The sequence below is a fragment of the Corylus avellana genome, chromosome ca4 (genome assembly GCF_901000735.1).
Source record: "Corylus avellana chromosome ca4, CavTom2PMs-1.0".
Lineage (NCBI taxonomy): Eukaryota > Viridiplantae > Streptophyta > Magnoliopsida > Fagales > Betulaceae > Corylus > Corylus avellana.
Window position 1 is genome coordinate 28,014,591 of NC_081544.1, and position 12,599 is coordinate 28,027,189.

A 12,599-nucleotide genomic window follows, 5' to 3' on the forward strand; every position below is an offset into this window, starting at 1 on the left:
CACCCTTCAATTTTTTTTTTTTTTAAGATTTAATTTTTTAAATTAAATTAATAAAAAAATTAATATTTTAATCAGATAAAACAGGGAGTTTTGAGTGGACTAACGGTAGGGAGTTTTCTAGTAGTTTCGAGTGACCTAAGGACTAAATTTCAAAAAAAAAAAATACCCAGGGAGTTTTTAATAAAAGCGTGTTGACCTAAGAAGTTTATATATGATTTCCCTAATAAATATAATTAACTATCTACATACATATGGTGGACACTTATTGTGTTAATTAATGGGTCAATTTAAAATTTGTTTGGTTCAATAAACTATTTTAGCCCAAAAAAATAATATGGGCCCTCAAAACAATCAATTTTTTGCCAAATTAAAAAAGCTCACGATTAATCGATAAAACCGAACTTATTTTAACTGAAATATTCGTTTAACCGAAACTTTTGAAATAAATCTTTATCAAAATGTTATCGGTGAATTAACCGATTTAATTGACAATTTAGGTTAACTTATTGAAAATGGCTTTAGCAAACCGAATCGATATCCACCCCTAATAGAGCCCAACAAGTGTCCCATAGTCATAGGAGTAGATGATCCCTACGGTGGATTGTGGGGATGAAGAAGATCTCACCCTTGGGGTATAGGTCCACCTAGCTTTTTGCCAGAGGGGTGTGCAAACGGTTATAATCGGCGGTTATTGGCTATAACCGTTAATCGCAACAGCCTTGAGTAGTTATCGATTTTTAATAACCGCAACCGCCTAGGCGGTTAGAAGTTATTTTATAACCAGTTATTCAATCTAATAACCGACGGTTTTATAACCCTTTTATATATATGGGCTTTTTAAGTGTTTTTGGCCTTTAATTGAGCTATTTTTGGACTTATTTTAAGGGTTTAAGGCCAAAATGTTTCAAAAAAGATGAAAAAAAAAAAAAAATAAAAATTGTTGGCCAGCCAATGTTTTTGAATAAGGCTTGGCCCAAAACACCAAAACAACCTCGTTTTGGATAGTCTATTATATATTTTATTATTATAAAAAATTTAATATATATTTTAATATAATTATATATAAAGATAGACAGTTAATAACCACTAACCGCCTCATTTGTGATAAAATGGTTTGTGCTAACCGCCCCGTAGGCGGTTAGCAATTATTAACTGCCTTGCCATACCCCTAAAACCGCCTACCAAAGCAGTTAGTAGTTGACAAAATGATTATAACCGCTCTGTTTGAACACCCTTGGACATTTTTTAGGCTCTAATAGGCCATGATGTGGCAAGCTGTTAAATTTTTTGATGGAACATGAACAAAAAGACTAGTTGCATTTATAAAATGTCTACAAATAATATTTGTGATACTTTTATAAATCAAGGTGGCTATTTAATACATAGACAAACCACATGTGCTAAAAAAGAAAGAGTACAAATCACACTACGTGGCATAGACTAATAGTCTTTATTTATTTATTTATTTTCTTTTAGAAATATTTGGTGTCTATTTTTTCCCCATCTCTTGTCCATTTTCATACAAGAGATAGGCAAATACATCATAAATATGTAAGACCTTCCCACATGTAGGTTCAAAATATTTAATAGTGTATTTAAAAAAGAGATAGATAATAATGTGTGAAAGAATGATACCAAACACATCTTATTTTTTTAAAACAATGAATTATCTAAAATAATTATTACACATTTATCTCTTGTCTATTTTTTTAACAAATTCATCATTGAATATGTAAAACATATATGTGATATTACATATTTAACGATAGATTAACTCATATTTTATAATAAAAATAAAACATTTCTCATTATTTAATGACTACTACTCCATGTCACATTAGCGGGGGCAGCACTCCTCCAGTCCCCCAAATTTTTGTTTAAAATCTCTAAAATTTAATTTAAAAAAAAAATAAATTTTATGTTTTTTTATGAGTTGGACCTCCAAAATTAACCTTTTATCCTTGAAAATTTTCATTTTTTTAGTTTCGTCCTCCCTCATTTCAAATTTTGATTCTACCCCCGTACATAAGCATGATTATGAATATGATTGCGATGGGAAGAACTAGAATATCTTTAAAAGGAAATGTTAAATAAGGAATAGTTATAACTTATAACCCGAAAAGAAAATTATCTACTTAGATTAGAGAGGCTTACATATGCCCGACTACCACGCGTCAAACACTCATACGTGGCAAGCAATCCGGTCCTACAAACGAAGCGAATCCACAAGAAAACGAACTCGGACGCTAAGCCGTCCAGGTTCATTCCTCTCCCAACCTACAGCTCGCATGACCTCCAGCTCCCTCTCTCCGCAGCTTCAAATGCACTCTTTCTTTTCGTTCCTCACATCCAACAAAGTCCGTGTAGGAAGATGAGCCCGAGAAAAGGAGAGGAGAAAGATCCTCCTCCTCTGTACCATGTTGTTCATAAGCTCCCTCCCGGTGATAGCCCTTACGTCCGAGCCAAGCACGTCCAGGTTCTTTCCTTTTCTTCTTCTTCTTCTTTTTTTTTTTTTTTTTTTTTAATTTTTTTAAAGCCAATCTGTGATATGCCGCTGCTGGTTACGATTGAGGAGAGAATTCAGGGAGTTATTTCATTGGAATCTTCAATTGCACTTGTGGATTGTTTACTGATTACTCTTCCTTTAACCGCGGGTACCGTAAAATTATCCGCTTACACATGAAATCGGTGCTTTTTTAAACAAGAGAATTGTCAATTTTCACTTGCGTATGTAAAAATGTTTTGTGTTTTTTTTTCATCCTACTTGTGTTTAGACTTCAGAGGTATTGGTTGTTGGGACTGGAAAACGTTGCTGGATGTGGGCCTTTTGCCTTTCCCATATTATAATTACCGGGGTTTTCTTTTCCCAGACTTTGTTCAATTCTCTGAACTACTTTTCCTGCCGCGGTCATATCCAACCTTGTTTTATCTATCCTAATTTACCCAAAATTCCCAAAGTAGCTGGATTTCTCTGATTCATGTTTGGCTTTTTGCTGAAAATGGTAAAAAAATCGCAAACAATGCTGATATTGAAATGGTTGCTTTATATTTAACGAAAAAGTTTTGGACGCAAGTAGTGGTTTGAAAATTATGAGTAAGCATTTTTTTTTTTTCAGTTGATCAATATTCATTTGCTTTGAAAATCATGATTTAATCATTTTATTAACTCTCTCCCCAAATACTTAAGTGAAAATATGAGGTGAACGACAGAGACCAACTTCGGAATACCATGTTATCCTAAAAATAAAATAAAAAATTTCTAAGTGGCGGTTGAAGTTTTTTGTTCAAATGTAATTGGCACAACTTTCCAACATGCACATATCTCAATCTGTTCTCAGATTTGTTTGCTAGGAGCGTCTTGAGTTCGTTATTTTCTTCGTTTAACAGTAAACTACCTATTTTGTTCAACTTAAGCTGCGTATCTAAATGAGTTACTCAAACTATTGGTTTTGTACAGCTAGTTGAGAAGGACCCAGATGCAGCTATAGTGTTGTTCTGGAAGGCGATAAATGTGGGTGATAGAATAGACAGTGCCCTCAAAGACATGGCAGTAGTTATGAAACAGCAGGATAGAGCAGAAGAAGCAGTTGAAGCTATAAAAGCTTTCAGGAATCGCTGCTCCAAGCAAGCTCAGGAATCATTGGACAATGTCCTTATTGACCTGTACAAGGTATCCACAGAAGCACAAAACAAGTTTAAAGTTTTTTTCTTTTTTACTTAACTTACTGTTAGAATAATTAAAAATGATTGAATTTACCATTTTTCATCGGTTTAGGATTTTCGGTTATTTCTCAGGTACTGTGTCATCAAAGATTGTATACCACTAGCTGGTAGTAATTATCACGTACTGTGTTACATATAATCCTGTATTTTGCATGAGATTTACATGTTTATTGTCTCTGGTCAGCATTTAGTATATATCCAGCAGTTTATCTTGAATTATTGATGCAATCAAAGATGATGGGCATCGTGGAATTTCAATAAACAATTTACTTAATTTGGACCTTTGAACATTATACTGATGCTCGTGACGTCTCTCCATATTGTATGGTTGAATGTGTTAAAAGAAGGGAATTTAGAATCTTCAATGATTCCAAAGTTTCTTTTCCTTTTCCGCTGCTTCAGAATCAAGCAACGTGATTCCCTTGGACCTTTTATACACTTTGCAAATAATCTGCTCACGTCTGCAGCCACTTCCACTCTTGTGGCTTTTATGGTTCTTATATTGTGTTGCTACATAAAAGACATGGGTGGGGTAGATGGGGTTCTCCCTTGGCCTTCATTATCCTTCTCTCTTTTTGTAACCATATTAAGTTTAACAGAAATGTGGGAGAATCGAGGAGCAGATTGAGCTACTGAAGCAGAAGCTTCGGATGATTTACCAAGGAGAAGCCTTCAATGGTAAGCCTACCAAAACAGGTCGCTCTCATGGAAAGAAATTCCAGGTCACCATCAAGCAAGAGACGTCCAGGATACTGGTACTATATAACATCAATTACTCTTTCTGGTTTTTTAGTACTTGTATGAGCTTCTTAGTGTAGTGAAATAATTGGATTTTTATCACAATTTTTTATTTTCTAATTCTGCGTTTTTAACTCTTCAAGCACAAAAGTTTTTGATATATTTCAAGATTCTGTTAGTTGTTTCCTGAAAGACCCTCAATTTGCCAAAAACATTTATTTGAAATCTAAAGCTAATGACTTGTTGTATGTCCCCATGGAATTCAGGAGTTTCTCTTTTGCCTCACCTATATTCTAGTTTGCTCGTAGCATGTGATGAGTTCTCTGTTTTCATTTTGCCTTCTCTTTCCATAAGCATGAGCTGCTGACCTCAACATTCACCCATGCTTTATCGTGTAAATCCTATATGAGTAAATAAATCATATAGAAAACTAAGGGCTTTTAGCTTTGTCTTATCCTTGCATTTCCCATTCATTCCCCTTCGTCATTATTTAGATTATCAGCACAAACCTGTGACTCTGGAAGCCTGTCACGCAGGGAAACTTGGGTTGGGCCTACATGCAGCAGGGAAACCACATGGCTGCCGAAGTGGTTTATCGCAAAGCTCAATTAATCGACCCAGATGCTAACAAGGCTTGCAACTTGTGCCTGTGCCTGATCAAGCAATCTCGATATGATGAGGCAAGGACATGTCTTGAAGATGTATTGCAGGGTAAAGTTTCAGGGTCCGAAGACCCCAAGTCAAGAAATCGTGCAGAGGAGCTGCTGCAGGAACTAGAGAAGTACCAATCTGCACCATCATCATCAAACTACGCAAGATCAAGTATAGAAGATGCTTGCATAGAGGGGCTTGAACAGTTGATGAACCAATGGGCCCCAATCAGGACAAGGAGATTGCCCATCTTTGAAGAGATCTCTCCATTTAGAGATCAGTTAGCTTGTTGATTTGAGCTTCTTTCACCTCCTTTTGTGAATGTTTGTCCGTGAGAAAAACGACCGTCAGGACTTATTCACTTGAATCTGGGGTACCAATTATGTAACATATGTGAGCATTCATTCGAAAGCAACTGTATATTTTATTCTAGGCGTTCTTTGTAAAGGGCCACTGTGCGGGTATGTGGGCCTGAGTCGCCTGACTTGTGTCTTTTACCCGTTCAACGCTGGCATGATATATACAACTTTTTTTTGTCCGATAGGGGTTATAAGAAAACAAAAATTAAGAGGGGTAACTAGCACATAAGAGACTTGAGGTCATTTGATCCATAGTCTGACTCAATTTTATCTAAGACATCAATGGAAATGTGGTGAATGCTAATTAGGTTTAAAGATTTTCATTGCAGGAATTGAACTTTCACCCTAGTACTTGTTCAATCACGGAAAATGATTCTCTCCATTTCAAATCTCCTTTATTTCCTCTGGTTAGTGCATTTAAAAGGGTAGTGATGTCCAAAAATTTGAACTTCAAAAAAATTTGGACAATTTTGTCATTCTAAATGCACTAATAGGAGGAAATAGGAAATTTAAAATGGAGAGGATCCTCTCTTCCATCAATCACATGGAAAATTTCTTGAAACTGTATACTCATTAACAAGATTACCGTGAAGGATCTTATGGGAAGTTTAGATGGGAGTAATCTTTGAATTTCTTTGAATTTTCTTCTACACAGGTAAGAATACGCGTTCCTTTGGTCTTGATAATGTTTACTTTTAAACGACAACAATAATGCATGCACATGTCCTAAATGTTTTTATTAATAATGCGCTAAACTTTCTGATGTGCGTCCTTACAAAAACTCTCCCTCTCCCTTCAACCAGAATCTCTAAAATCTGCCTTATTCTTAATCTGTTCTCTAACATAATCAATCACGAAGATGCATTTCCGTGAAACAAAATAATGAGCAAAGGCCCAACTGTGATCTTGAGCCATTGAGAATTTGATCAGGGTACACACAGCAGATGGCCAATAGCATTCATTGCAGATACCAGATAAGAATAGGACAAAATATTTATCTAGAAAATAAATTGAAAAAATTAAATGCATAAGAACTACTTCCATTGTTTCAGTTGTTCACTTGTGTCATGACTTGCTCCTATTCAAATAATCGATCATTTTCAGTTTGTGCACACTCTTGGCAACTTTAGTCTACCCTTAGCAAATACTTTTGTATTTTACTCTTGCTGACGTTGTATTTTTTTAATGTTATTTTTTAAGTTTAATTGTGACCATTTGTAAAATTTATTATAAAAGTGAAATTGTTTTATTCCACCAAAAAAAAAAAAAAACACTTGGCGTAAAATCTGTATATAAAAGTGAAGAACTATTCTATTCCACAAAAATGAAAATGAATAGGTTTTATTTGGTTATGAATGAAGAATAAATCAAAATAATATATGCAATTTATAAATTGAGAAATAAAAGAAAAACAACTGTTTATATTAGTATTTTTCTTCCCTCCCATTTTTTAAATTTTTGCATCAATTATATAATTGAACAGAAAAATACAAAGATATTTTGGGAAGAATGAATACTTCTTATTAAGATGTTAGGGAGTAAACCAAACAACATAAGAATCTCATATTCCTGAAAATTCAATCAGATTCTTAATCTCTCAAACGTGAGAATAATCACATTCCTGGGAATTCCCAGACATCACATTCTTGAGAATGTGAATGTTGGGACAATGTTAGATGCCACGAACCAAGCGCCAAATTAACGTAATAGTAAGATTGTGTTGGTTTACTTGAAAGAACACATCCAACCCCACTGCCCATCTCCAAAACATCTAAGGAAGAAATTATACAAAGAAAAATGATGTGACAGATTGATAGCATTCCAAAAGGACATAGTAATATGCAGACAAGTATTCCCCCATTACATCTTAAACAAAAAAATCCACAACATAGAACATATAGAAAAAATTATCTACTAGCGTTAGCTGAAGCACATCAACTATACAAGCAATCCAGAATACAAATGCTCCCCAAACCTATAAAGCTAGCAGACGGGGACAGGTATAACCTAAAAGATCAAAAACCCAAGGGAAAGGATCTGCAAGGTGGAAAGGAATCTACCAAGACAATCCAAATCAGCATGGCGGCAGGGAAGTGTCCAGGAAGTTCCAAATCAATTACACTTGAAGCCATGGCAAATAGACAAAACAATGATAAGAATCAAGGCAATGATAATACCCAAAACAATCAATTTGATCTTCATATTCTGGAACCACATCTTTCTTCTCATCTTGGTTCCCTGCTGCCTAAAGTCTTGTGCCTGTAATGTAGAACCAGTATAATTACATCAAAACATATATTCAACAAAGTAATTATCCAACTGTTAGGATCAGGCCATGCAATATCAACAAGTCAGAGAGAGGAGAAAACCTAAACAAAACTGGAAAGAAATAAAGAATGAGAACTAAAGCATACACAGATTCCACAAGAGCCTATCTGACTATTAAAATATTTTCCAGTCAATTCATCTATAAAAAGATTTTCCAGTACTAACCTGCGAGCGAAGGTTCTCAGTTTTATCCACCAGCAGTTCAATCTTCTCACCACGGTCAAGAACCTGTGCACAACAGATGAATTTACTTAATCACAACATGAAGCATTTGTTTTATATTAAAAAAAAAAAAATGGAACATAAAAAAGGGAAAGAAGGCAGACGTCAATTTCTTAACATTAATGCCTGATATTTTATACCAATTACCAATAACATAGGTTAACAAAAACATGGATGCAAATGCAGCCTATATCTTCAGTAAAATTTGACTTTCAAATTACATCATAACATTACGAGTGCTACCAGTAGCACCATACCTTCTCAATATTTTCCATCATAACACCCTTGACTTCAGAAACCTGAGCCTTCACTTTTGCAAGCTTGCTTATCTCTTCAGGATGATCCACACAGTACTGCATGTGCTCCTTCAGTTTGGGCCTATAATATGGACCAAAGAGTCAAAATACACTTGGAAGAAACAAAGCCATATCTCTATAAAATGAAAGAAAGGATGATACATACCCAAACTCTTTATTCAGGCCATTGGCAACGGCAGTTGCAGCTTTCCCTCCACCATATCTCTTGTTGAAATCTTCCTTAACTCGCTCCAATAAGGCAATGGGAAGCTGTCTGCCCACAGATTCAACAGCAACTACACAAAAGGCTGCAGCATCCAAAATAAAGTGGCAGGGTAAAAAACAAAATCATACGTGATCCCTGGGGATTAAAACCAACAAAGCATTTAACTTTATTTTGTAGACTGCTTGGATACAATAAAATGATCCAACAATCCTTTCCACATTTTTATTTTAACAAGAAAGGCAGCTGCAACAACTCAAAAAGAAAAAGGAAAAAAAAAAAATTGAAAGAGAGAACATGCAATTTGTTCAGTATTAGCATCATAGATACTAAGTTAGAAATTTTTGTTCACTTTTTTATTTATATACCCAGCAACTCTGACGAGAAGCGAAAGTAGGAAAATCTGCAGCTAATATTATGCAACATCTTACTTTATCCCCTTTTTTATCTTTCAATGAATTCTCAGTGAGAAGTTCTAAAAAGAAGCCACCACATTCATAAAGTCATAGAATCAAAGAAAACAGCAACATTCTGAGAAACATTAAAGCAATTTTGAAACATTCAGATAGGAGCTAAAAATTAAAAGTGTAACCTCCACCCCATACTCTAAAGCGGCTTACAACACACTTCATAATGGTTGGGGGACCACGCCACATAAGCTTTGGGGTGACGTATAGCAGTATTTGACATGAATGCCTACACTCGATAAAGAGGTTTGGTGCATATAGCCTGGTATAATTGATTTCATATGAGTGAGAAATGTGATCATACTCAAATTCTCATAGCATAATAGCAAAAGATAGTACAGTTCCACTCCAAAGGACTAGATCTGCCAACCGGAAGCACTTCCCCTTGTTTTTTCCCTTCTTACCAATCTCAAAAAGCAATACAAAAGGTGAGGAATTAAAACATCATAGGATATCAATGGGAAAAAAATAACCTATTGCTCGAGATTCTAACTGAAGACAGTATTATCTTGGTACTAATATTCAGTTAGGCAATCAATTTAACCCAGCTTCCATAAATGACAAAAATACAAATCTGAATTCCTCTCTTCCTCGATTGTATCTAAGGCCAAACAAAGTATAACTTTACACCTATACGCGATCCTCTCACTTCCACGCCAAAACATTCATCAAAAGATCAACCATATTTCATCCAGAACAAAATCGAAATCTCACAAATCAAGAAACAATTCCACATAATCGATACCTTCATGATTCAAACGCATATAAACTCACACACGTATACATATATGTAAAGAGACATATGCGCGTGTGTGTGTGTATATAAGGCATAGTAGAACGGTCAAACAAACAGATCCTGACCAAAAAAAGTCAACAAAATCGGTGAATCTAAGAAACCGAGATCTAGATCAGAATTAGGTGCTGATGAGAGAGTTGATGAAAAAGAATAACATAAGAGATCAAATACATATAGATGGGACATACTAAAGCCCTCTTCGACGAGGTAATTGAAGGTGTGGCCGTCGCAGTTGTAGGTGAACTTGTTGTTGGAAGCCGGGAGCTTCTGAAGGCATTGGGAGGCGATACCGGTGAAATTTCCAGTGAACTCCGTGTACTCGGCCAGAATCACCGTTCCCCGAGCCACGAAGCTGTAGATCAGAGATTGCTGCCCCATCTCACACCACAGAAAACCTTAACCCTATACCACCAACCAACCAAAACAACAGCTACAAAAGCTTCAGAAACAAAGACAAGAGACGATGGGATCGAAGAACGAAATGCTGGATTTGCACTCTAGGAAATGAATATTTTACGCTAGTTGTATATATAGTAGTATTGATTTACAAATCCATATTTATATTTAGAAAGAGAGAGAGAGAGAGAGAGAAAGAAAGAAAAAGAGAGGTTTACCGCTTACCTTTGAAATAGCGGAACGGGATAGGAGGAAATGCGATTTGTTTGGGCTTGTGGTTATGGGGTCTATTGGACTAAGGTATAATAATATTTTTTGGTAACTGGTAAGGTAGGGAGGAAATGTCACAGATGTAGCTCACGCGGTCTTTCTTTTGAATTTTCGTCTTTACAAATGCTAAGTTTGAATCTGACGGCCTCTTGACCGACCGTACTGGTGTAGGCTATTTGTACGAAATAAGTTATTCACACTTATTTACCATATTTATTTTTTTTATATATATATATATATATATATATATATATTTTAGAAGATAATAATATATTACTCTGTGTACAATAGCATGTCTTTTACTATCATTCTATTTTTACTTGTACAACTCTCGTATAAAAAATAATATTAAATACACTCTCATTTTTTCATATTTATTTTTTCACACTTATATAGATGACTTTTTAAATCACTAAGGCAAATCAATCCGTCCAAGTTCAAATTAAGTTCTAGCATATTCACTTTATATATACACACGCACAGCTATGTAATATATATTGTGTATTGAAATAACAAAATACATGTAAAAACTATATTTAAGTTACACTTAACCCTCTCGAATCTTTGCAAAATTATTTTTATTTTAGTTTTTAAAATATATGTATTTTGAAAATTTTGATATAATTTAACAGAAAAACCTAACTGATGTGTGACATTGCAGAAAAAAATAAAAGTTCAATACAGTAAATTAAGAGTTTTTAAAATTTTTAGGGTAATTGGAAAGGCGATAGAAGTTCATGGGGATTAAGAGAAATTTCCTCTTCTTGTTATTAGTCATCTCAAAAACTGTTAATTGATGGCTATTTTTATGAACTTTCCATCGGTTATAAATAATTCTACTCTATTAGCTTACATGATAGATCATGGGCCTCAATATCAATATCAGCACACCAGAAGAATAATGGGCCACAACTCTTAGTATTTCGGCAAGTTGAAGTAGAAGACCTAATCCTAGCTTATAAATAGGCTCTTATACCATTTATAAATCATCTACTCAACTATTGGATATTGGGCATACTTTTATCAAATAAACTAACTTAGGTATCGGAGTGAGACCCGGCGGCACCCCACCGGCGAGTTCTCTTAATGGATAATTGTCTTGTAAGAGCGTAAAGATTAAAGATCAATAATACCTCGAAGAATGTGAAGAACATGTAAATTTCACCAATCGGAAATTATTGGACCAAAACATGTCCTAACGCCATCAAATTATATGTTCTCTGTTTAATCGTTTTAATAGGATCCTCACAATTTCAACTAAAATCTCATAATAATAAATGACATCTAATAGTCATAAATTTTGATGACCATCCTTAACACAAAAAATATATAATCTATAAATGAGACTTTCAAAATATTATATTTTGATTAAAAATATTAAGTGATATAAGATCAATAAAAAGTTGAGCCACTATATCATATGTATACAATCTTTAGAAGTCATGACTAGTATACACAAAATATAGATATCTATGTTGCATATTATAACAGTGCCACACACACACACACACACACACATATATATATATATATATATAGAGAGAGAGAGAGAGATTGATTCCATCCAAACTTCATCTATGTTCATCTCTTATGACATGACATCTGCCAACTATTGATCGTGTTGAGTACTCACTCATTGTGTTTCCTCCATGTCTCTCATGATCCCGCACTGTGGCTCCCATGCCCATTAGCACATTTTTTTTTTATCTACTGCCATATCCCAACATTCTCTTTCATCTAGTCACCTTCTGTTGCATTTGCATTTTTATATTCAACAAATGACTCCCTTGCTCCCCCTGCACAACTAAATTGGGATAGAGAGAATCCCTCACATGCATTATTGTGCTTCTTCTTAACCATATCTTCATTGTTATCACCACAAATATAATGAATTCATCAATATTGCACTTACTACACATCTCTTGCACTACCTGCAAAAAAATCAGATCCATTGCAAGAGTTTCTTTGAAATTTGTTGTCACACTCCCCCAAACATCCATTGTTGATGGCAAGTCCACAAAATGTGTGCAATAGGACAAGAGAATTCATCTGCATGCAACACATTTTTTTTTCAGTAGGTTATCTTTTGGTAGGAGGTTGTTGATATATATAAATGAAAATAATTTCAAA

General features: G+C 34.7%; 1 protein-coding gene and 1 pseudogene across 1 annotated transcript; one reads left to right on the forward strand and one right to left on the reverse strand.

Moving 5' to 3' along the window:
* Nucleotides 1-2,255: 2,255 nt before the first annotated feature.
* On the forward strand, nt 2,256-5,650 carry LOC132177817 (protein SULFUR DEFICIENCY-INDUCED 2). Its single transcript, XM_059590280.1, has 4 exons — nt 2,256-2,476; nt 3,458-3,670; nt 4,323-4,478; nt 4,998-5,650. The coding sequence occupies exons 1-4, from the start codon at nt 2,372-2,374 to the stop codon at nt 5,403-5,405; spliced, it is 882 nt and encodes a 293-aa protein (XP_059446263.1). The 5' UTR covers nt 2,256-2,371; the 3' UTR covers nt 5,406-5,650.
* A 1,611-nt stretch (nt 5,651-7,261) lies between these two features.
* LOC132179415 (vesicle-associated membrane protein 722-like) lies at nt 7,262-10,532 on the reverse strand (annotated as a pseudogene).
* Between the last annotated feature and the right edge of the window lie 2,067 nt (nt 10,533-12,599).

Coding starts and splice junctions, on each gene's coding strand:
- LOC132177817 (XM_059590280.1), top strand. CDS start 2,372: ATGAGCCCGAGAAAAGGAGAGGAGAAAGATCCTCCTCCTCTGTACCAT. Junction 3,671..4,322: donor TCCTTATTGACCTGTACAAG/GTATCCACAGAA, acceptor TAAGTTTAACAG/AAATGTGGGAGAATCGAGGA. Junction 4,479..4,997: donor AAGAGACGTCCAGGATACTG/GTACTATATAAC, acceptor CCTGTCACGCAG/GGAAACTTGGGTTGGGCCTA.